The 25,006-nt window shown below is 34.8% G+C and overlaps 2 protein-coding genes and 2 long non-coding RNA genes across 14 annotated transcripts in view; 1 reads left to right on the top strand and 3 right to left on the bottom strand.

The window, feature by feature from the left end:
- LOC144841364 (GTP-binding protein Rhes-like) overlaps positions 1–25,006 on the bottom strand; it is a 154,722-nt gene that overhangs the window by 80,942 nt on the left and 48,774 nt on the right. The gene's annotated exons all lie outside the window — the stretch shown is intronic.
- On the bottom strand, positions 9–864 carry LOC144840642 (uncharacterized). Its single transcript, XR_013611940.1, has 2 exons — positions 378–864; positions 9–239 (listed from the first exon to the last, which is right to left on the bottom strand). It is a non-coding gene; the product is annotated as an uncharacterized LOC144840642 (long non-coding RNA).
- LOC144841361 (rhodopsin, GQ-coupled-like) lies at positions 4,025–24,851 on the top strand. Of its 3 annotated transcripts, none has more exons than XR_013612016.1 (3): positions 4,025–4,232; positions 21,502–24,145; positions 24,292–24,851. XR_013612016.1 is itself a non-coding variant. In XM_078697680.1 (2 exons), the coding sequence occupies exon 2, from the start codon at positions 21,590–21,592 to the stop codon at positions 22,577–22,579; it is 990 nt and encodes a 329-aa protein (XP_078553806.1). In that variant the 5' UTR covers positions 4,025–4,232; positions 21,502–21,589; the 3' UTR covers positions 22,580–24,274. The 3 variants fall into 3 exon arrangements, 1 of the variants encoding a protein (XP_078553806.1); XR_013612017.1 differs by having other exon boundaries at positions 21,502–24,226; positions 24,465–24,851; XM_078697680.1 differs by lacking the exon at positions 24,292–24,851 and having other exon boundaries at positions 21,502–24,274.
- Positions 13,365–17,974, bottom strand: LOC144840198 (uncharacterized). 9 transcript variants are annotated; one of them, XR_013611876.1, is made up of 6 exons: positions 17,791–17,974; positions 16,600–16,675; positions 15,082–15,142; positions 14,731–14,808; positions 13,967–14,025; positions 13,365–13,712 (listed from the first exon to the last, which is right to left on the bottom strand). It is a non-coding gene; the product is annotated as an uncharacterized LOC144840198 (long non-coding RNA). The 9 variants fall into 9 exon arrangements; XR_013611877.1 differs by lacking the exon at positions 17,791–17,974 and adding an exon at positions 17,576–17,596; XR_013611873.1 differs by lacking the exon at positions 17,791–17,974 and adding an exon at positions 17,409–17,530.

Genomic DNA, 25,006 nt, shown 5'->3' with positions numbered 1-25,006 from the left:
TCATCAACGTGTCATGCATTATTCATGTTGTGCCTATTATTCATAAGTAACGTTTTATTATTGAAAGCCCGCCCTCAATCCAGGTCAGCTCAAAGTAGCAAAGAATGTTGAGCAATAAACAAGAGTTAATGAATATTGTCATATAGGCCTACATTAATGCTTATTAAATACTTGCTAAGAGAAAATGCTAAACTACTGTTTCAATTTATTGATTATAAACCAACTTATTATTGCAGTTACTACTTAAAATCTAAAGACTATATTTTTAAATGAAGATGAATGATACTCGAAGACTATTATCCAGTTGAATTTTAGTTTAAAACATTGTTATACAAATGTCAAATTAGCACATACGAATGTGTTAATTTGCAGAAAACATTCTTGCGTTAGAAACTTCAGCTGCTGTATGTTGAATGTTTTCTTCGACACCAAAATGCATTTCACTGAGAAACGTGTTGTCGGAGAAAGTTACAAACATCTGTGACGTAACATAGGTATTTTGCATAAATTCCAGATATCCTTTTTGTCATTGAGTGCGGTAACCATTTTAGATAAGGACATACAGCTTCCATTCCTTTCTCTTCACCATGAAACAAACTATGTACGTTTAACTGCCTGTATTGAATTGACCAATCACAAGTTATAGATTATTCGAACTGTCGCCTGTCATTAGTCAACTGCCTTGCATTGCGTCTACGTCCTTGCGCTGCGTCTCTTGTTAAATACTGGCAAAACGCGAAAAAGTGCGTTATATTTCAATACGAATGTTGAACTTTGAACTCACCGTTAAAACTGAGGAAGAAAACAGTATTAGAAAATTTGTTTTAACAATACATTTATGATTACTAGCATTATACCGTGAAGTAAAAGCTTCGTATAATTAATAGTTATGTTTACATTTAGCCTAAGACAATAAACGAAACTTGAGTATGGTTTACTTATAGGCCAAATAAATAATCTCTGCTTAAACAACGCGAAAGTTATTCCTTTGGCTCAATCGGAACAATCCTGAATCATGCACTAAATTCGACGCCAACGCGTCCAATAGTTGATTGCATACACAACACCACTGACGCGTCTAATCGTGGGGTTTCAGTGCATACACAACACCACTGACGCGTCTAATCGTGGGGTTTCAGTGCACACACAACACCACTGACGCGTCTAATCGTGGGGTTTCAGTGCATACACAACACCACTGACGCGTCTAATCGTAGGGTTTCAGTGCATACACAACGCCACTGACGCGTCTAATCGTGAGGTTTCAGTGCATACACGTCTTCTTCTTCTTCTTCATATTTGGAGCCAACTTCATATGTGAAGACTCTGCTCCTCCAACTCTGTTTTGCTAGCTCTACTGTATTTGGTTGTGTATTATTATTCTATTTATAGTTATTCTTTTCACGTCTAATCGTGGGGTTTCAGTGCATACACAACACCACTGACGCGTATAATCGTGGGGTTTCAGTGCATACACAACACCACTGACGCGTCTAATCGTGGGGTTTCAGTGCATACACAACACCACTGACGCGTCTAATCGTGGGGTTTCAGTGCATACACAACACCACTGACGCGTCTAATCGTGGGGTTTCAGTGCATACACAACACCACTGACGCGTCTAATCGTGGAGTTTCAGTGCATACACAACACCACTGACGCGTCTAATCGTGGGGTTTCAGTGCATACAAAACACCACTGACGCGTCTAATCGTGGGGTTTCAGTGCACACGCAACGCCACTGACGCGTCTAATCGTGGGGTTTCAGTGCATACACAACGCCACTGACGCGTCTAATCGTGGGGTTTCAGTGCATACACAACACCACTGACGCGTCTAATCGTGGGATTTCAGTGCATACACAACACCACTGACACGTCTAATCGTGGGGTTTCAGTGCATACACAACACCACTGACGCGTCTAAGCGTGGGGTTTCAGTGCATACACAACACCACTGACGCGTCTAAGCGTGGGGTTTCAGTGCATACACAACACCACTGACGCGTCTAAGCGTGGGGTTTCAGTGCATACACAACACCACTGACGCGTCTAATCGTGGGGTTTCAGTGCATACACAACACCACTGACGCGTCTAATCGTGGGGTTTCAGTGCATACACAACACCACTGACGCGTCTAATCGTGGGGTTTCAGTGCACACACAACACCACTGACGCGTCTAATCGTGGGGTTTCAGTGCATACACAACACCACTGACGCGTCTAATCGTGGGGTTTCAGTGCATACACACAACGCCACTGACGCTTGTAATCGTGGGGTTTCAGTGCATACACAACGCCACTGACGCGTCTAATCGTGGGGTTTCGGTGCACATGCAACGCCACTGACGCGTCCAATCGTCGTATTTCGGCACATGCAACGCCACTGACGCGTCCAATCATATTATTTCGATGCACATGCAAAACCACTCTGACGCGTCAATCGTCAGGTTTCAGTGCACACTCAACACCACTGACGCGTCTAATCTTCAAGTTTCATTGGATCGGACATACAACGCCACTGATGCGTGTTTAATCTTCAGTTTAATAAAGTTTTAAACTGAAAAATACAATAATAAATATATCAATCATTGCGTTAGACGTGTTGACGTCATGAAGGCTTTACTGTTTGATGCTGTTCGGTTTTCTTTATTTTCATAATTGTAAGCTTACCAGCAGACAACGCCTACAGTTTTTAAAATGAAAACACTATCAAAAAAATGATACAAAATTGGAAACCCCCGCATCATAAAAATTCTTTAAAAAACCTATGCATGCATGGGACAAGAAATCAAGAGTTTTCTAAATACAATACGTATGCCAACGCTTTGCTGGCAGATTATTTCTGATCGACCGTCCATGTTGTTGTAATTAAGTCAAAATGATGCCTTGCAATCTCAACAACAAAATAATGAAATTTATATTATATCAAATGAAATACCAAAATTCAAAAGTTACGACATTTGTGAAGATTAACAATGATATTATAATTGATAGACAGTTGATATTTAAGTCCAATTTCGATATATTCTCTTTAAAAATAATGTCAACCCACTGTAAAACCGATTTATATAAGTTGTTTATATTATTGTATACTTTTTATTTTTAAGTATTTTCATTGTGAAAAATAAACATAGTTGATATAAAACTGACCATGTCATCTATTAAAGATGCATTGTCCCTTTGACTAATTCCAAACAAAATTTTTTTTTAATATTTCGAAAAAAGTGGGTCATTTTGAAGTATCATATAGTTATTAACTTTCACCAAAAATTAGTCAAAAAAAAATAATTTAACCGAAATACAGACGTTTTTTTGTTCAAAAAATAACTTTGACTGGAAGTCAAAGTTTTCGATCAAAACATATCTCATAATGCAACGCGTTTGTTTGGCTACTCTGTATGCATAATCATAAAAGTTCCTCGCGATCTGTGTGTGAAAACACCTTCTCAACCGTGACGAGTTGTAAACAATCACAATTAGCATCATGCATAATGCATACTCGTGGTTTGAAATCTTTGTTTACTTTCGCTCGTGACGATTTTCCAGACGAAATGTAATCAAATTAATTTACCTGTTAATTACGTAAACTTGTTGTTTAATATTACTTTGATATGGCCAATTTAAATTTAACATTTTTTTTTTTTTCATTTTTTGTGTTTCAAGGGACAATACATCTTTAAATTTTGCGCCAATGAAAATATACGAAAAACTTTCTCTTTTCTTAAAACTAGGCCTATTATACTTAAATAAGCCAAGTGTTAACCCTTCAGCCAGATCTTAGGCATAGCCCGAATAGCATGCACTATCATCTCATCGAATTACGGCCTAAATCTAAATTTAATTATCCCACGTTATACATAATATCAGCCTAACTTAAAGAAAAGAAGCATCAAAATCATTGCTAGTTTGTTATCTTCTGTGATTTATAACCATTACATTGAACTAAATAAATATACATTAAAGTTGTATACTATGAACGAAACGAATAAAAATCTACCGCCAACTAACAGTAAGAAACTGCGCATGTCGAATAATTGGACTCCTCCATTTCAATATTCAGTCTGAAAACGTAAATATCAAATGTTGATTGAACAAGCCAACGTTGACTATTTCGTTCTACAGTAGATAGTAGTCGAATCAATTCATCCCGCCGTATAAAGGTGTTCAGACGTAAACATGATCCACAGTATATGAAATTAGCAGGAATTGGTGCTATGTGTTTTAGCAAGTAAGTACCATAATTCTTAGATCATTTTCTATAAACAATCTTGATTTCTTTAATAATAATAGGAAATTGAAAATAATAAATAAAACAAACTGTTAATTTACATGATGTATTTGCAAGTCATAGCTATAGGCTTTTAAGCCTAAAGATAGTCTTATTTCACTACGCAACTCTCACAGAAACAAGTATCCAGTATCGTCCGTGGAATCGGAAGTTATTATTATCTGTTATTTGCGATATATGCTAACGTCGGGAGTAGATACGTCCAATCTTTCCTCTAAAAAATGAAAAATATACATGCATTGCTAAGGCCTACTTTCTTATCTCAAGCTTCTCCCTCTTCCCTCTCCACATCGTCCAGGGGATTTAAGCCCATATTACACCTTGACTTAAATTATAACGTTCCTGGAGATCAAAGTCCAATATATCACTCCATTCCCATTTTAAACAACAGATGTTACTACTGTACTACTAATATTGTATAGTTCTTTAGAGTTTATTATAGTAATTTAAATTTATACGGGTCGGGTTTTTTTGGTTTAATAATTATTTTATACAAACATTGGGAATATCGTTTTCATATCATGTTCAAAGATCTAACGAAACTCTGGAGTCTGGAATGGGTAACCCCTATTTTTGCTTCAAGTGTAAAGGCATATGTCCAGTTTGAATTGGGTGGATAGACTTAAAACATGAAACGTCTCCCGGGCACGATAATTTGTAGCACATTTCCACTCATTTCGTTATTTTGATCCATTAAATCCCCTTAAATAATTTACAAGACCAGTGAATAACTTGTTAATGACCTTTTAAACATAAATAAATATATTCAACGCATTTTATAAAATGAAGACAATGCAGAAAAAATCCGTTTTAAATGTTAAATCTAAACCGGCGTATTTCATTTCCTTTTTTTATTTGATCAACAAGCAATAATGTGAAACAAACAAAAAGAGAATTGTTACTACAACTAAATGTAGAGGCCTAACAACATCACTCGTCAGAAAATGTGTATGTTAGACTCCATGGTTAAATACTGTATACAGAGAAAAAGCCCCTTGTAGTTCCGACAAAGAAATAGTGTTGTTTGAAAGTTTCTCTCTGGTTGTGTTTATTTTATCGTTTAAGTAATCCGATTGGTTTTGACATTGTCTTGGGGTTAACATATATAAAATTACAATAAATTTGAACTAGGACATATTATGTTGGCGCTTTTTGTACATAGGCCTTACATTAACAATATACAGTAGGCCTACATCACTAAAGAATATCTTTCAAAAGTAAACAAAATATAGCAACAAAACTAAAATCTGAAAGATTCCGTGAATAAAATTAGTTTGGTATGAAAGTACACTGGCCTACCATTAGCAATAACAAATACACACAGATATAGGCCCTAAACCGTTTCATCCTTATTATAATGTTTCTGAATGAATGCGTGTTGAAGGTTATAAAGCAAAAAAAGTGCATTTTTATTTACATATTTAGTTTCGGTTTACATGAATAGGCCTACCAATTAATGGTCGTACTAATCGATTTACCAGGCGAATAAATACACAAGACAAGGAATTACAGACTTTACATAATGATCCGTTCCGAACACTCGATTCAAGTTGTGGTTTTAAAAAATCCCCGATCTAAAATGTTGGCCTCCATTTTGATAATTATTCCTTTGCTCAAAATGTCTGTTTCCTTATTATTTTCATTTGGATCATAATGCTATATATTTAAATAAATATTATTCGGGATCCAAATAAATTTATTTACAAGAAATCCTCGTAAGTGTTTGCGCCTACTACTCTAGGATGATCGTAAATATTTTGTATGGATTTATAACGTGGATATTGCCTGCTAATATATAATTCTGTCACGAATTGATCGAGTGTAGGCCTAGCCTGGCATCAGTTACACGTGCTAATTGAGTCGAATGTATCATTTTAATTGAGCTTGGTAATTAGGAGAAAGGTTTAATGTATGGTGTCTTGCTTTAAAATCACGTAATATCTATATAGGATGCCTAGTAAAGTTTACCTGTAACCACGAGGCGTTTTAAAAATTGTTTTGATTAAAAATTAAAATGTTCGAATTTGCATATTTGCCAATGCAGATGTTTAATTTATTTTCACTAAAAAGCTAATTTATTATTAATTTCCAACCAATGTATTGTTGATTTGTTGATGAAACTGTTTTGAACCTATACTGTACTTTACACGCTCAATATAGTATATCAATGTATCACTTTCAATGCTGGTAGTAATAGCATTTGATTGTTTTGTTTGTTTTACTTATGATTATTTACTTTAGTATCCTGAAAATATTATAAGAATCGCAATGTGAAAATACAGTCAAATAAACCGCAGTAAGTTTGTAGTTTTGGATGTATTTCCGTTAATTTCCCGTGTTTATTATTACTGGTAAACACCCGATTCTCGTACGGTTCATGTCTAACAACAAGAAACTGCTGCGCTGTTTCATGTCAAGCGACCATAACAGGCCCGTCCATATCACGCATGTGTCACTGTTGCATGTCCCAGTACTGTACTACTGTAAAACTTCATTCATCTAATGTGAAATTGTCCGCCGGCAACCAGAGTCGAGTCGTAGGCCCAACCAAACAATGGAACTCGCTCGTGATTGGTGAACATTATTATAGACCTGGGTTAAACTAGGAGGCCAAGGCCCTAGATTTGTGTATGTTTCGAACAGTGTATGCAATTCTAGGATTTAGATTTCTGTTTAAGCAAACTATCAGGATATTTCAGTAAAAATGTCGATGATTTTCCACCAAGAATTAGTTAGCGAAATGTCTGTACAAGTTCGCCAAATTTGGTACGGGTTGACCTGATCGTCTCTAAAATGGGTCCGATATCGCCTTGGACGAGTCCTCCTAAATACCAAGCCCCCCTATCAATAATTATAACTTGGAGGACCCTCTTGAACCATGCTTGAACCGACCCGACCGATCGTATGTCAACCCTTTCTAGCCTGCCTAAGGAGACCGTGCAGTTTTGTGCCAAGATAAGTATAAATAAATATAGATATAAAAGTATATATAAATATATGTAAGCTAGGCCTAGCCTAGTGGTGGCCTGTAGTAGGCCTAGCTAGACCTATCTAGTAGGCTAGGCTAGCCGTGATTATTTACCCATGCATCCGCCTCAGGATGCTCTAGCTGATTGCTCTATGAGGCCAGGCCTCATTATACCCTAACACATTTTATATATGATTCATACCCAAGTTTAATTAAATGCTAAATGCCTAGTAGTATAATGTTCGATTCGGGTATGAACTGACCAAAATATATACAATTTGGCATGGGTAAGAGTGGCATGGGTACGAGTTTGTTATGGTACGAGTTTGTTATGGTACGGGTGAGCCAGTATCCCCTCCCCCACCCCCTTAGCTAGGCTAACCAATGGCGATCCACCTATGGCATGGCTAGGCCCAGTAGTATCATCCATTTCCCGGTCTTCTTGAGATAAAATTAAACTAATGATGTTTAACTACATTTTTGCTACAAACTACAGCACTAAACTACTAAATATGTCCGGTCAACCCCGTCCCGTACCCATACCAACTCATATCCATGACAGCTGATGCGTATCCAAGTAAAGTTGAATGCTATGTAAAACATTTATTATTTCTTGAAATGGGACCCTCTACCCACTTCACGGCATTTTTCTCGCTCTTCTGTGGTCGATCTATAAATCCTATGATAGACTTTAGGATTTCGTATTCTTCTAGATAACAATTTTTTTTAAAAAAACATCTAATTGGTTAGTGTGATTAAATTTATATTTGTACGTATGTTTCAAACCAAATACAGTAGGCTTACAGTTCTGTATTTAAATTTAAAACATTTCTATTTCCAGATGGTTGTAGCTGTGCTTTCAGAAATAAAAGATATCGTCATGAATTTTTCCCACCCTCGTACCTCCTAGAATTTGATACTACTACTTGGATCTGGGCAATGTCATCAGATAATGATTTGCACATACAGTAGTTACACTAACCCTATTATCAACTAATAATGTGATTTAATAATATTTTTTACAGTTATTTGAAGAAATACATGATTCATTGTGGAAATCGAAGTGATTCAAATACAATAAAAGAGGATAGAACAAATTTGTTGAAATGATGTCCACCATTATTCAGATGTACTGTACATTGTGCACAAAAATATTAGACAGTAGGGTCGTTCTATGCCAAGTTTGGTTTGTTTATTTTCAAAAATGAAGTTTTAACTGGGGTTAGAAAAAGTCACCATTAATGTCACATATTAATAATGCAAATACAAAATAGAAAGTTGTTTGTTGTTTCATATCAAATATAATATGGTACTTGGTTCGTATATGATTGAACAAATATCTTGTACAACTTTAACTTTATGTATTGTCCATGTGTGCAAATCTTTTTTAAATCTAGAGTGACACTGCCAAAGCATAGAAGTTACAATTGTAACAAAATAGCACCCTTAAAAATTAAAAATGCTTTTTCAAGTAAAAATATTAACTATGAATTATTTTACGTTCATAAAGTTAGGGGAGACTGTACTCAATAAAAATATGTAGTTCCCCATAGTATCTCAATTGTGTGTACATTCCATTACCCAAATGATATCGGACCTATATTTTAATGTATAATAATAATGCAACTATAAATGTACATTTACACAATGTTTATGCAAAATGTTTTACCTCTATAATATAATTTCAAAAGATTTTAATTGATTGACTATACATAATAAATATTATTTTATTAATTTTGATTTGATCATTTACTTTACAATAGTATCTTTTGTTTTTTATTAAATATGTTAATTAGTAACCAACTGAAATAAAATTTAATACATGTTGCGATCCGTGAAATTAAACTATATTAAAGCACTAATAATGTATTTGACTTGTTTGCTTTAATTAATTATCAACAACATTTACACTAACACCAAACTGCAGTCAGTCAGCCATAACAGGTAATTTTATGATGGTACACTTGTTCGGCTACCATATAAAGGAAGAATTTCCAGTATACAGAATATGCCACTGGTAAACGCGCTAGACGAGAAGAATACAGTAATAGGATGTACAACAAGCCAAGTTTAATTGTTCTAGATAGTTATTCATTTAAAATACCATTTACATACAGTTATATACAATAAGGATTTAAAAATATTACATACACTATGACTATATGAGTTAATTACACAGGCTTTTGCGAGTATTAATGTGCAGCAATCATACCAACTCACCCAGCCTGATGAAGTCAAATTATTAATGTACATGAGCCCAGACATCAATAAAAAAATTAATGCTCATATCAATAACAATGACCAGATTATTTTATTGTTGATCAACTTCACAATTTACAAAAGGGCCAAATATTTCATTATTGACTGATTTGGTAAAGGGTGGTGGCACACCAATAACTGATTCTACCTATCCGAAAGATGCATTGGTTTTATAGTAGATTGATTTGGATGATGCTATTGTACAGTTATGTATATGTTATTCTACATATATGTTACTCTACATATACAAACACATTACCTGGTTTATTCTCATTGATGGGTACACCCACACTTTTACATAAATTGTCCATATCTGTAGCTGAAAAATATAAATACGTCACTGCATTAGATATTTTAGTAATGATACAATAAAATTAGCTTTTAATGTTACCATGCAGCAAACAAAATATATATATATTTCTCACAGAATTTGTTGTTAAGTGTAATAAGTACTTTTTAGGATGAGAAATTAAGGTATAATCTCTGAGAAGCTACTTACCACACACAAATGATGTGAACTGATAAAAATTGCTTTGCTTTGGTGGTACTGTACCTCTAAATCATGCCGCTCTCCTGCGAGTGGTGCTAAACCATTCCAAGTTTTTCAAGAGACCTTCTAGTATAGTACAGTATTGAGAAATTTGATTTGATACACTAATAAAGATGCTTAATAATATTGGGTGTGTAGAAAGCGACGACCTCGAATTGGACGACCCCAACGACCCGGGCGACCTCGAATTGGACGACCTAGAATTGGACGACCCATAACACGAAACCGACGACCCCTATAGCCTAGCCTAGCCTAGCCTAGGCCTAAGTGTGGTATTAACATCCCGAAGCCGAACATAGCCAAAGATCTTTAAACCATACCTTATATAATACTCGCAAGCAAGCAATTGGTTGAAAAAATACAGAAATATCGCCATTTGATACTGAATGTGTCGACACGAACAAACGAACATATATGGAACGCCAAGAGTGCATCATTAAAACTGCATTTGACTCGATTGGCACACGAAATATCATAAACATGGCAAACCGGGTCAAAAAACGGCCCCTTTTTCAGCGGCGGGTAAGGTTTGCTCAGTGGATTGGACATCGCTAACCCAAATAATCAAATCAAATCAAATCACCTTACCCGCCGCTGAAAAAGGGGCCGTTTTGACCTGATTTCCCATGTTTATGATATTTTGTGTGCTAATCGAGTCGAATGCAGTTTTAATAATGCACTCTTGGTGTTCCATATCTGTTCGTTTGTTCGTGTCGACACATTCAGTATCAAATGGCGATATTTCTGTATTTTTTCAATCAATTGCTTGCTTACGAGTATTATATAAGGTATGGTTTAAAGGTCTTTGGCTATGTTCGGCTTCGGGATGTTATACCACACTTAGGCCTAGGCTAGGCTAGGCTATAGGGGTCGTCGGTTTCGTGTTATGGGTCGTCCAATTCTAGGTCGTCCAATTCGAGGTCGCCCGGGTCGTTGGGGTCGTCCAATTCGAGGTCGTCGCTTTCTACACACCCTAATAATATTGGCTGCTACCATCTTCCGTTGACTGCAATGTAGAAATTGAGACGGACAGTAAATTTTTGTTTATTAATATTAAACATTTCATAAACTGTAACATGGCTTTTACAGTGGTCGTACAGGTATAGAATATAATATAATGGATGGTTTTAAATTTGTATAGCGCATACTAGTGCTAGTAGTATGTAGTAGGCTAGGCAGCCTTCATCATTAGGTCCTGTTTTTAGTATTCAAAGAAATTATTTCAACTCAAGCTTTCTTTGAGACAACTTTGCTGTAAGTATAAGAGTTAGTTAGTTAGTTGCTGGCCAGAGACTCGTCAATTTATTGTTGATATTTTATTACTCCATCGTCGATAACATATTTTCCTGTAACAGTAACTATTATTTCATTTCATCACATTTCATAATTTGTTTTTGTTTAGGTAGTATAAGTGTACATTATTTGATTTATTAAACTAGAAATAAATGGAACTACTAGTAACTTCCCTATTTAAAAATTGTCTTGTCTAGCATCGGCCTTGCCTTCTACTGGGTATAGGTAGAAGGTAGAGCCCGCCGAGGCACTCTGGTAGACACGAGCTAGGCCCCCATTAAAGAAGACCAAGGCCTACCCGTAGGCCGACCTCTCTCGCGGAGTGACTAATAAGCATACGCGGCTAGAGCGAATCTCTTCCCGGTTCCATACACTGAACCACCACTCTAGCTAGCCTACAATATTTAGTGAGACTCGTCAATTTACTATTAAGGCATGCATTGCTAGATATTTTACACATTGATAATACATTTTCTCATATTGGAAGTACTTATTATTTTAATTCATTATGTTTCATACTTTATTTTTTTAGACGTTAGTTTCCTTCCTTGATTGAATGAATTGAAAATAAATAAACATATTGTATTAATTAAAGGTTCCTTTAGCAAAATGGAATAACCTTTCCTGTAGTATAAGAATACAAAAATAATTGGGAGCTCCGTACCTGTGCGATGAAGTCTGTGAGTTAAAGAATACTCGAGCGGAAGAATAACACACACACTAACCTAATCTATTTACCAGCAAAACAGCGTCCTCTCCGATTTTTTCGCGTAGATTTTAAATAACGAAAAAATAAATGTCAAATAATAGCTAATTAATGACTAATTATTACACACACTTAATATTTAATAGTGTAAGTTTGTTCCACACATAAAACAGCATTTAATTCCAAAATTGTAATACAATTATATTGGAAAGTTAGATTTGTATTGGTAATTGAAATTTATTATTTGGACTAATAATAAAACACTGTAAAACAGCATTCAAAAACTATCGCGGAAAAATACTTAATCATTTGCAATTTTGTTCAAATCTGGTACAAGCATTTTATATGTATTTGTTCATCTTTGGTAGAAAAATTGGGTAATTTACTAAGATTTTAGATTGTTTGGACCATTTGTAGTTTCAAAATATGATGCCTATGAACACATATGCAACTTGAACTCATTTAGTGAAAATGCTCCTATTAATAATGTACAACAAAAAGAATGACACAGTATTATTCTTTTACATTAATAATAGGTGAAGGCAAATCTTACAACTTGAAGTGACACAAACTTTTTTTTTACGGAGACAGAGTATTTTTCTTTAAAATAATGTTACTATTATTAGGTCTAATGCCTTATTTTAAAATGTATTAAACTTAGTTGATTGAAATTGACTCTTTCAGGTGTAGCTACTACACATCTAAATGAACTACTTAATATCATTTTATTAATTACACATAAATACGGGTACATGGGAAGAGGATGTTATCAAAACCAGTAACACCCTACATGGCAAGTGCACCCGTAGCCAGTTTTTTTTCTTTAAAAAGGGGCAAATGCAAGCAACTGAAGAAAAAATATATTTAAGTCTACCTATTAGATGAAAAAAAGTCTGCTGGCTAGGAGAATTGGCCATAATTCTCATGAGTTAGGCATTTACTAGCAATTTCGCTGATGGTCTCTGTGTGAAAAGGGCACTTAAGAAAAAAAAAGTGGGTGGAACCCATTTGTTGAAATAAATGTGAATATGAATGAATGAATATTCGAGTGGCCATTATGATGACGTCACAACATTTTTCATGAACTAAATTTCTTCATTTCAGCCTTTTAGTGGAATATTTAACAGTAACATGACTAATAATGATTATTATAACAATTATTATTTCGCATAATATGTGCAACTTCCATCAATTGGTACATGTGTATTATGAACAAAGTGAACATTACTAAAAGTAGGCCTTTAATAATGCTCTGTTGCAAAATATACTCTCAAGAAGAAACTAGGAAATTAGGAGTGTTGTATGTATACATTTTATTGCAATACCATATAAACCAATAGTAACAACAAGACATGTAATTTATTGTACTGTTAAATAAAACAAAATACTAATTTGTACTATAAATATCTAAAACATCTTTTATTAACAGTAATTTCTTTGTCACACTAAAATATCACATACAACTAAAATTATTTGATATTTATTTTTAAATGTTTATTTGATAATGCTTTTTCATAATTAAGGAATATTTTTAGGTGCTAAATTCTGTCTTGGACGGGTGATGGTCCTAACAGTGTCATTTCATCCTCAAACCCTATTTCTTCATATGTCTGTTTATGTATTCACACGATCCTGTATTTTATCCTGTAACAATAAATACAACTGTAATTACATGATCACCGAAACAACTCATTAATAACATACAACATAACATATAAGGATGAGTAAAAATGTTAATGTTAAACAAACCAACTATTAAATTGTGTAATATGCCATGTACAATGTTGCCATTGCAACTAAATAAAAACACAGAAATGAATACAAGTGTAACTACACATTAACACAAACAGTGGATAGGGGAAAATCTGGCTTTGTACTAGGCTGTATTGTAGACTTACTTTTAATCTGCACAAAAATATCCTCATCCTCTAATATTTCATATGGACCACTACTGTAGCTTTAAAGATTGATTGAAAATAATTGTTAAACATATCAGCCTTTTGTTAAGCATCTCAGCTTAAAAACAGAAGTACCTCCAAGATTTAAGGCTGACGGTTAAGAGTAATTAGATTTATAAGACTTCTTCATCCAAGACCAAAATTTGTTGTTGTTATTTTTCATTTCATTAGCAAGTGCTTGTAAGTAAGAGTAGTACTTGCTCCTACAAAGTTTTTTGAAATTTGCACGAGCAGTAATACAGAATCAGTAAGATACTTCTTCTTGAATTTAAGGATTTTTCTTTGGACTTAAGATGAGCAAAAACTATGTATAAGTACGGTTAAAGAAGAATGATAAGAATTAAAAATGTCATCATTACAATTAACACTATTAGAAATATCCTTATTGCAACAAATCAGGTCTAAAACATAAGTAGGTTCTTTATTAATTACATTGAAAAAAACCAAAAAGGATTAAAAACAGAGTCCAAGAAACTTAAAATCGACAGCTAGTAGACAAACCATGTAATCATTATGTTAGTTAATATGTACAGCAAGTTGCACTGGCAATGCAACGAATAGAAAACACTGGCATCAATACCAATACAACTACACAGCACAAACATTGAATAGAGGCAAATTGGGCTGTCTACCTGACTGTGCACAATACCACAAAGTGAATAATTTGGCTTTAAACTAGACTGTGCTGTAGACTCATAACTTACTTTTAATGTGCACAATATCAACATCCTCATGACATTTCTATGGGAAAATTTTGCAAGTCCAATAGCATGCATGACAACCTGTGGATAGAAGCGCAATGACTGATTAGGACATATTTCATAGTTAAATCATGGACCTATAAATTAGATTAATTTATAGGTCGATGGTTAAATTATCAAGTTAAAATAGACAGCTAGTAGACAAATCATCTAATGATATTATGTTAGTTGATATGCTATGTAGGCCAACATCAAGTTGTACTGGCAATGCAACTAATATAAAACTACAAAGCACAAACAGTGAATAGAGGCAAATTGGGCTGTACATGGCTGTTTAGTAAAATCACAACTTACTTTTAATATCAACATCCTCATGATATTTCTCTGGAAATGCTGCAAGTTCAATAGGAACAAACTGTGGACAGAAACAAAATGATAATGCCTAATTAAGACATGTGTAAACTATGAAGTCTAAAATAGACAGCTAGTAGACTAGTATTTTAGAGCTAGTATTTTATCTTCAACAAGTTGTACTGACAATGCAACTAGTATTAAAAACCCAGCAATTTATAGCTTGTTGACAAACCATCTAATCATTTTGTTAGTTACATGGCATGTACAAAAAGTTGTACTGGCACTGTACTAATATAAAATAAAACTCAGTGTACAGTTACAATGATATACTGTAAAATCTTTTATTTTCATGGCACTAAATTTTTGCAATTTCATGATTTCAAGCATTTCGCCATTTTGATTTTCATAATGGAGCGTTTTTCGTCCATAAGTTTTTCAACATACACTTAATAATTGTAGCAAAACCATAATGCTAAGTTTTAACCAACATGTTTTGCTTAGTATTAAAATTATTATTTGGCTAGGGCTAGCTTATTGGGGGGCTAGCTTAACAGCCATAGCCTGCCTAGTTTTCAAAGCATTTTAGCGAAATTTTATACTCACTAGGCCTATGCTTGTATAATATTCATAACAATACAGTATTTTATAAGACGCAAATTCAATAAAGCCTTCCCGCGATTTGTTTTAAAAACTACACATCAACCCTACCATATATTAACTGTCAATAATTACTGTTTAACAAGAGGTCAAACTATAGCCTGAGAACACATCAACACGGTATCGGCTAAATTTATGATTCTTCTACTAGCCTTTTTTTCAGATTACCTTTTTTCAGATTTTCATTACACGTAATCTGTGTATTTTTTGCGTGTTAAACATAACTGTAACCTCAAAAAGTTTAGCAGAAAGCCTTAGCAGCAAGTAAGTTGGTAGGTCTAACAAATGTTTCATACATTTAAATATTAAATCAAAAATATCCGGTCAGATTATGTGAATCAAATTTGCTGGCTTATAATTAAACAAGATAGTTGACATCAGACATCAGCCAACACGAAAGTTTGGCAAGTGTAAACCTGGACAGTGGGGAAAAACAGTAAAACTGTCATAACTTGTGAATGATTTTTACTTACTTTACAAATTTCAAGAACATAAAATTTTTTTTTTTTTGACTGGCTGAAATATACTTTTGGACCACAGTCCAAACATCGAAAAAAATGTACATTATTAAAATCTGCACCACATGAACTGTGGGCCTGCCGGCCCATCATCTTCAGTTTTGGGTCAGTCATAGGCGTTGGGCACAATAGTCTTACCGTTGGGTCTGATAGTTCTAATGTTTAGCTGGGCTTGGTTGTTTTATATTCTGGTTTGAAAATCTTTTTCAATATTTTAAATAACCAATATTCCATGATCAACTGTTTTATATTGAGTTCTTATACCTACTTTTTAACATGCCATGGATAATAAAGAGATATAAAACTTAAGTTTATCGTTATAATAATAATATTCATTTTTTACCTAATTTTACATTTGCAATCTTCAATTTAGTTGAGTACTGCGTTACGTAGAACATCATTTGACCTATTTTTCAAAACTGAGGGGAAAAAAAAGTGCAAATTTGTTTAATACAGTAGTACAAATTCATCTGTTTTATAAAATGTTGTTATTATGAATGAACCGATCACCGATTGTCTTTTCCCATTAAAAAAACAAATTTGCGGCCCAAACGTCCTAAAAGTACATTAGTTTGTCCTGATCGTCTTGAAATGACCCTCATCATCTGTGAACCCGATTAATAGTTTGACAACCGGCTATCCCCCACTAGGCATAGGTTTAATAGGATCCGTTACGAGTAAGCCAAATAATTAGGTAGTACGGGTTTGCATGGGTACGGGTTAGCCGAATTGAGTACAAATTGACCAATTTGGGTACGAGTTGGCATGGTTACGGGTTGACCAGCATCCTTCCTACTAACCTTCTTGAGGCTATGGCATAGGGCCTATGTGGTGGTAGGCTAGAGGGTCTAGTAGTAGGCTAGGCCTGGCCTACCTAAACAACAAGGCCTAGCCTAGAGTAGTAGTATAGTAGTACTAGCCTAGGCTAGTAGACTACCTAGAGGGGATTCTAGAGGCCTATCATAACCTACTACTAGATGGTCAGTTTATTCAATATTTAATGTACATCTAATAGAATTTTAAGGGACAAAGAAAACCAAGTGGGAATTGATCAACCAGATAGATCCTAACTAACAACATTCATACGAATGAGGGACGAATTGACCAGACCGATTCAATTCAGCAATTGGTCTAGGTGCACACGGCACGTACGTAATATGTGGTAGCTGGTTGGCCATCCGGCCAGCAGGCGCGACAACTTGTTAACACAGTTTTACATCGATATAATATACAGTATCTACTATATAATTAAGTTTTAATATAACTAAGCTTATATAATATTATAGGCAGGATAATGCATCACTTGATATTTTTTATACTTAATTTAAATAGTTTATACGTAAGTATTATTTTTAATTTATGTCAAAAGATGACCTTTTGATACGCGATTTTAAAAATAAAATATCACTTTTAATCTGTCAATAAAAAATTAATAGATAATAAATAATATGTCAGGCAAGTACAAAAATATAATAATGCATTTAATTAAATTGTAAATGAAATGTCCATGTAACTGATATTACAATATATTTACAAAAATGATAATGGTAACAATTAATAATATCAATTGGCATTCAGTCTGGTTGCCGGCGGACAATTTCACGTTAGATGAATGAAGTTTTACAGTAGTACAGTACTGGGACATGCAACAGTGACACATGCGTGATATGGATGGGCCTGTTATGGTCGCTTGACATGGAACAGCACAGCAGTTTCTTGTTGTTAGACATAAACAGTACGAGAATCGGGTGTGGTAAATTGCGTTTCAAGTGCTACTTACAAAATGCCAACTAAAGCTACGTTCACATTGATTCGGTCTTTGTCACATTTGGGCTGTGCGTTCACACATATTTTGTACGGAATCTTAACCACTGCACCCCCATACTGAATTGTAATCCGAGCTCAATGTGAATGTAGATTTATATTTATAATATTAAATAAAACAGAAGCAAAGCAACCCTCGCAAACACAAACTTCACGTGTCACCGTTCATGTTTTTATTGGCGATGCTGGGTTTTGCATAAGTTAGTTTTTAAAATTAATGGACGGCAGTATAATATAATATAATCCTTCCTTTGTTGATTAAATTTTAATTATTTTGAGGAAATCCAACCTTTGCCTTATTGTAATATTTCTTAAGTTCATTTATTCTATGACCTGGTCATCTCAAAGTCTCCAGACCAATTAATATACTCGTATTTTGCTACCTTCAAAGTTACTTATCCATCACCTAACGTGTTAAATGTCAATTAAACAAGTCAGCGTAAGTCATTGGTATTAATGGAATGAACGTTAGGTCTATTAACATGAGTGAAATAATGGACATTGTCCGGTCGATCTAAAATAGATAAGCTGTCTCAAGTCTTTTAGCCCCAACCATTTCAATTTCGCAAAGGAAATAAGCTTCGCTTTAATATCAACAATCATAAATCACTTAAGCCGCAATTATTTCTCTGCAGCAATTTTGCATCAAGAAAACTTTGTTGTACCTATTAATCAAAGAATTGTTGTTTTTTTTTCTAAACTTGCTTTAAAAAATATTTTGTCTTGAATATCAGCATTAAAACAGTACGCTGTAACAAATTCTTTATTGATTTTCATGAAATTGACTTTTTGTACGATAAAATATTCACTTTGTGGACTCACCTAAGCAGTTACACCTGCTAAACTTGCGTCACGTTATCTATGTTATTTGTATAGGCATAATGTTCGAAGAAATGTGCACACATTAATGTATGCTATCCTATAACTTTTGATGCCTTGCTTGCGTTTTTAGTTATGATGTGATAATGTGAATTACTATGCCCAGTATAAATCTACTTATGAGCTAGATGACGGAAGTTGTTGCTCGATGGGAAATTGAAGCTCATCACTACAATTAATGTTGTACTTCACGTTTCATTCCTTCGTATCGTCACCTCTGATTCATATTTCCAACCAAAGCCTGTCGTCTAGTATGTTGTTATAATCAAATAAAAGCTCATGTACTTGATCACTGGTGTAACGTACTTATATTGTTAAATGGATGTTCGAGTATGCAAGATGGTATTATTATCATCACTTGCATTCTCAATGATTGGATGACCCCCGGCAGACAACACAGTGATATGAAATCTTATATTTATCTTATTTGAAATTAAAATTGAAAAGAGTCGACTCACAGCATAATGTATGATTGTCACCAGTCTCTGTTTATAGTGAGGGAATGTCTTTGGTCAAAATGGACAGTTCATAATATGATGAAAACACTTGGGCCTGAGCTACCAAAGATAGCCAAAAACGGTAGTTTTGTTGATCAACCGTTCAATACTCAAATCGTGAGTTCTGTCCCAAAATGAACCATCTTCTAATTTGCTATACTAACCGCAGGTCAGGTCTACTCTATTATCAACGTATATTAGGAGTGGCTTAATCTCGACAGTTTAGTCAAACTGGTTACACTGCCTTCGGTAAAAAGATTAAACAACGCAAGGAGAAGAGCATTTGTAATTTTGAAATAAATCTCTCATACTCCCATGAGAAGAAAATAATATAATTTAAGAAGAAATCATTTATATCTGTTAATAAATTATGCATATGTACTCTTTGTTACACATAAGTATTCTTTATTTTAGATGATTACATATATCGAGTTTAACATACTTTGTAAAAAACTGATTGTATGCTTATACCGAGCAATAATCGTGTTTAAGGTAGTATGTGCAAATTAGCAATCTTCGGCAATATAATTCTTAAATCCGGTAAAATTGTAATATTAAAAATAAGTGTAGGCTACATTTAAATAAAATCATTATTTCCTCCATGATAAAATCATCATCGTACAAAAAAAAAACAACCGCGGTAAAGAATCGATTGATTTACCAATTTTTGTCCACATTCTTAATTTCCTGATAATATTGGGATCTATTTTTATAATGTCACTTTGACAATAAAGATTAATATGCCATCTAAATTACAATGTAATAAAGTTTCATGGAATCAGACGTTACAGCCAATGTTCACATTCCATCACCACAAGTCTAAGCCTTGTAGTCCCGGCGTAAGTGATGATGGTCAGAGACGCGCCGCTGCTTTAACCATCTTGGTTTTGAAGACTTGATGAAAGAACGTCAATTGATACAAGAGAAGCTATCTAAATCATTGATCAGCGTACTAGCTTTTGTGAAAAGCACATAAATCATTACAATTGTTCATTGCTTTGTAAGTCAAGCTAAAAATTATTCGAATTCTCGTTAATAACCCATAATGACGTAATACCTCCTTAATAATCATTTATGATATTGATTGAAATAGCAACAATAAATTAAAATAATCTTTCTTCAATCCGCCGCAAGTAGCAAATGAGAAGAAAACCATCCGGAACATTCGAAAAAAATCAGAATTGATTATACAACGTTTTTATAAAATGAAACAAGATTATTTCTATGAAAATTGATGATAAATGTATAGATTTTATTCAAAGAGAAAAGGGGAAAACCTTTTCCTTAAAAGATATAGGCCTATTACCTTGACGAACAACGCTGTTATTCGGAAGATTTTTGGATTCGCGACCACTTAGGACCTATAAATTATCAATTTGTCGTCGGACCCAATTTGGTCAAGTTAGGTCTAAAACACTCCCTGTTCATGTGAATCCACGCAGCCAAAGGAGAAGATCCCGCCTGACAACCATGGAAAGAGCTTATGCAACAATCATGTCATTACTTAATGGCGCAACGGCCAGTTTTCATCAAGGAAAAGTGAGCTCGAATCGTTGTTTAGTTGCGTCATGCGAAGTGTGAACTACGTAACACAATTACGCTAATAACGTAGTAACGTCATAAACAATACATTTTAACTTGCGAAATATTTAACATTCGTGATTTAAAATATCATATCCTCCTTTTATAATGATAGCCAATATCACATTTAGCAGACTACAATGCATATAATAGGCCTAATATCCGTTGCCTTGAACATTGAATTTAAAACTACATTTAAATGAACAAAAATTGTCTTTGTGCAAATTGGTTTATTTTACTAACGTCATTAAGTCAATCTCCGAGCGGTTAAAGAGGATCTGTGTACGTGCGCTGTCATTAAAAACATCGATTATTATATTAAAATGTAGCAAAACATTATGAAGACAATTTCCTTTATATAAGTTGATAATTGATGCGTTATGTAATGTCAATGTAATCATTAGATTGTATATTTTGCTCTGAGATTTACGGTTTCTGATATAAACTTGTGAATTTAATTACAGATGCGCATTTGATGGATCATGGTGAACAGATAGTACATAAAACTATCGGATATTCTATGGAACGACAATTGTCTTTCAATTTTCAACGATGAGTGATAATTCCAGCCTATTGTGCGATCAGGACACGGAGAGAGGTCACATTGGCATAGTTTTCTGTGCGTTGTATCTGGTTGCAACATCAATTCTCTCCATCGTTGGCAATCTCATTGTCTTGATGGCAATAAATAACTCGACAAGACTACGAGAACAGCCATCAAGTGTTTTTGTAGCCAATTTAAGTATATGCGATTTACTAAACGCAGTATTTGTAATTATACCGACGACTGTATTTATATTCACGGATGTTTTAACTGTGCCTAATTCATTCTGCAATGTGCAATGTGCGTTAAATTATGTGTTTATCATAGTGTCAATGTTGACGCTTGGCATGATTGCCGTCGAGCGTTGTGTGTCAGTATCTGTCCCATTTAAACACATGGACATCATGTGTAACCGTACTGTTATGTTGATGACTACTTACACATGGGTTCAAGGGGTGGCGTTTGGTGCCGTACCTATAATCTGCTCTTGGGTGATGTATGATTATTGGGAGGCTGTTTGTGCAATAACTTGGGATGACCACGCTAGCTCTGGCGGTGTAGAGTACGTCGTAACAGCCTTCATTCTATGCTTTGCCATACCAGCAGTTTTGATGGTTGTCTGCTATGGAAAAATTCTTGCAATTGTTAAAGGAACGGACACGCACAGAAACCGGTTGCAACAGAAACGAACAGAAGATATGCGGATTATTAAAAGTATACTTGCTGTGGTTATAGTCTTCTTTGGGTGTATGACGCCATTTTGTATCACTAAACTTATTAAGATTTTCTTCTCGACCTGTGCAATACCACCCTGGGTGAACCTCTTCTCCAGTCTTTTACAGTTCACTTCAAGCGCAACTAATCCACTGATCTACGGCATATTCAGAGAGGATTTTCGACATGCCGTTATGAAGACCTTTTGGAAGGTGTATTCCACATTGCCATGTAGAACAGACGAATTTGTAAGACCAGTGACGCAGCCTAGCTCTTTCATTTAAAGCCCCCTTCCCTACGTTTTTTAGATCTAATTTAAGATCACAAACTATATTTAATGTAAAAATAATACTATATGGTCCTATTGCGATAACTTTTTTCGTCTTTAAACGGTTAAAAATGTGAAAAATAAGTCGATTCTAATAATTATAGCGGCCCGCTATAAATCCCAAAATGCATTGCGCGCGGATTGATATTTTTGTTTTTCACCTGTAATTCGCCCACTTTTCGATCGATCGTGAGGCCAAAACAAATGGAAGACTCCTAACTTTTCAGCGAAAATACCGGGTTTTCCCCAGTCTGGCAAAAATAGAAAGACAATTAATGCAGCAACTATACAACGTCAGGCTAGGTATATAGCTAGCGTACGATGTTCGTACGTTACCGATGTTTACCAGCTAGGCCTACAAAACTAAGCCTAGCTAGGCTAGGCCTAAGACCGTCCACGAGAGGTCGATCGCCGCGAGCTACTTAGGTAGTGCATTGTTTCTCACTTTTTATCATAATTTACCATAAAACGTACATTTAAGACAAGGAATGACATGGTTTAATGTTTTTAAAGTAATATATATGTATTATTTTCTAAAAAACGTCCAAAATTGCAGGGAAGGGGTCTTTAAGCCGTTGGATATGGATTCGTTTGTGGATTATACAGATATTGTATTGTTATCGGGATGGTTTTCAGTTACTTTAATTAGTACCACATACAGTAAAGTGATATCCTAATTCAGTGAATAGCATATAACGCTATTTGTACATTAACCGTGGAATTGATGTTTTACAGTTGTTATATATTTACCAACAACTTTAGACTAAAGGTCTAAATAACAGCAATTTTCGATTTCTAATGCGTATTTAGTCTATTTGTTATTCGTGTTTAATGACGTTTCCGTAATCCTATTATCGTATTTTTAACCGTTGCTATAATGTACATCGTAATTATTATTCTGTTCAAAGAAATGCTGTCAACACTAAGGTATATAAAAATAGGATTGATTTGTAGAGATGACGTCACAGCGTATTTAATCTTTTCGAGCTAGGTATTGACCAAACTCTCAACTATTAAAAACTAAAATGTATAATTCTAAAGAGTATATTGAGATTATTATATATATCGATCTTTATTTTGTCCTGCTACCGTTGACTGGGTAACCGGTAGCATTTATCGAAAATAGAGTGCTGAAAGTAAAAAGGACATGTTGTAAATACAGCTCCAATGATATGGATTGAAAGTTGTTTAAATATTACTGAAGATATGATAACACCTTGGTGTCGCCTAATTGTTTTTATGTGTAATTTTGTATAGCGTTACGCGCCTTCGGGTTAAATGACCGTTTTCTCGCACAAATTAAATTACACTTCGTTCAAAGTGTGAAATAATATTTCCTAATTAGTTTCTCCACATTGGTTGGATTATAATATATTTAAAGAGCAAGTATTAAGTATGAGGTATAGTGCAACATAGCGACGAATCTACAATCATCACACCCTCAGTATTATCGTGTGTGATGTTCACACACAAAATTGACGCGTGCTTACGTGTGCAAATGTATCATTATATTTCATTCAGCGTTTGAACGTATTCGTATTCGTCAACACGAACGCGGTTAAACGATCGTTTGAACGCAACCGTGTGTCGTCAACACGAACGCGTTTAAACGATCTTTTGAACGCATCCGTTTGTTGTCAACACGAACGCGGCGCGCGGTTAAACGAGCGTTTAACGCATCCGTGTGTCGTCAACACGAACGTGGTTAAACGATCGTTTGAACGCATCCGTGTGTCGTCAACACGAACAGTTAAAAACGATCGTTTGAATGCATCAGTTTGTCAACACGAACGCGATTAAACGAGCGTTTAACGCATCCGTGTGTCGTCAACACGAATGAGGTTAAACGATCTTTTGAACGCATCCGTGTGTCGTCAACACGAACGGTTAAACGAGCGTTTGAACGCATCCGTTTGTCGTCAACACGAACGCGGTTAAACAAGCGTGTGTACGCATCCACGTGACGTCAACATGAACGCGGTTAAACGAGCGTTTAATGCAGCCGTGTGTGTGTCGTCAGCACGAACGGTTAAACGAGCGTTTGAACGCATCCGTTTGTCGTCAACATCAACGCGGTTAAACAAGCGTGTGTGAACGCATCTACGTGACGTCAAAATGAACGCGGTTAAACGAGCGTTTAAAGCAGCCGTGTGTGTGTCGTCAACACGAACACAGTTAAACGCGGAATAAATAACGGTGGCCAATTTATTTCTTTGTTAAATGATCGATAAGTGTATAACTGTAGAAATAAGTCTATATTTATGGAATTAAAAATTATATAAAATGACACATCTGAAGCAGTGTTTTATTTATTTGAATAACAACGTAAACGTAAATAAACGTACTAACATTTAAAACAAGTACTATTATATCTATATCGCTA

Source organism: Antedon bifida, chromosome 4 (genome assembly GCF_963402885.1).
Source record: "Antedon bifida chromosome 4, ecAntBifi1.1, whole genome shotgun sequence".
NCBI classification, from domain to species: domain Eukaryota; kingdom Metazoa; phylum Echinodermata; class Crinoidea; order Comatulida; family Antedonidae; genus Antedon; species Antedon bifida.
Note: the sequence above shows the minus strand (reverse complement) of the source record. Positions and strands in the feature narration are given on the sequence as shown.

Bases quoted from the DNA above. Each gene is read 5' to 3' on its own strand.
- LOC144841361 (XM_078697680.1), top strand. From the start codon at position 21,590: ATGAGTGATAATTCCAGCCTATTGTGCGATCAGGACACGGAGAGAGGT.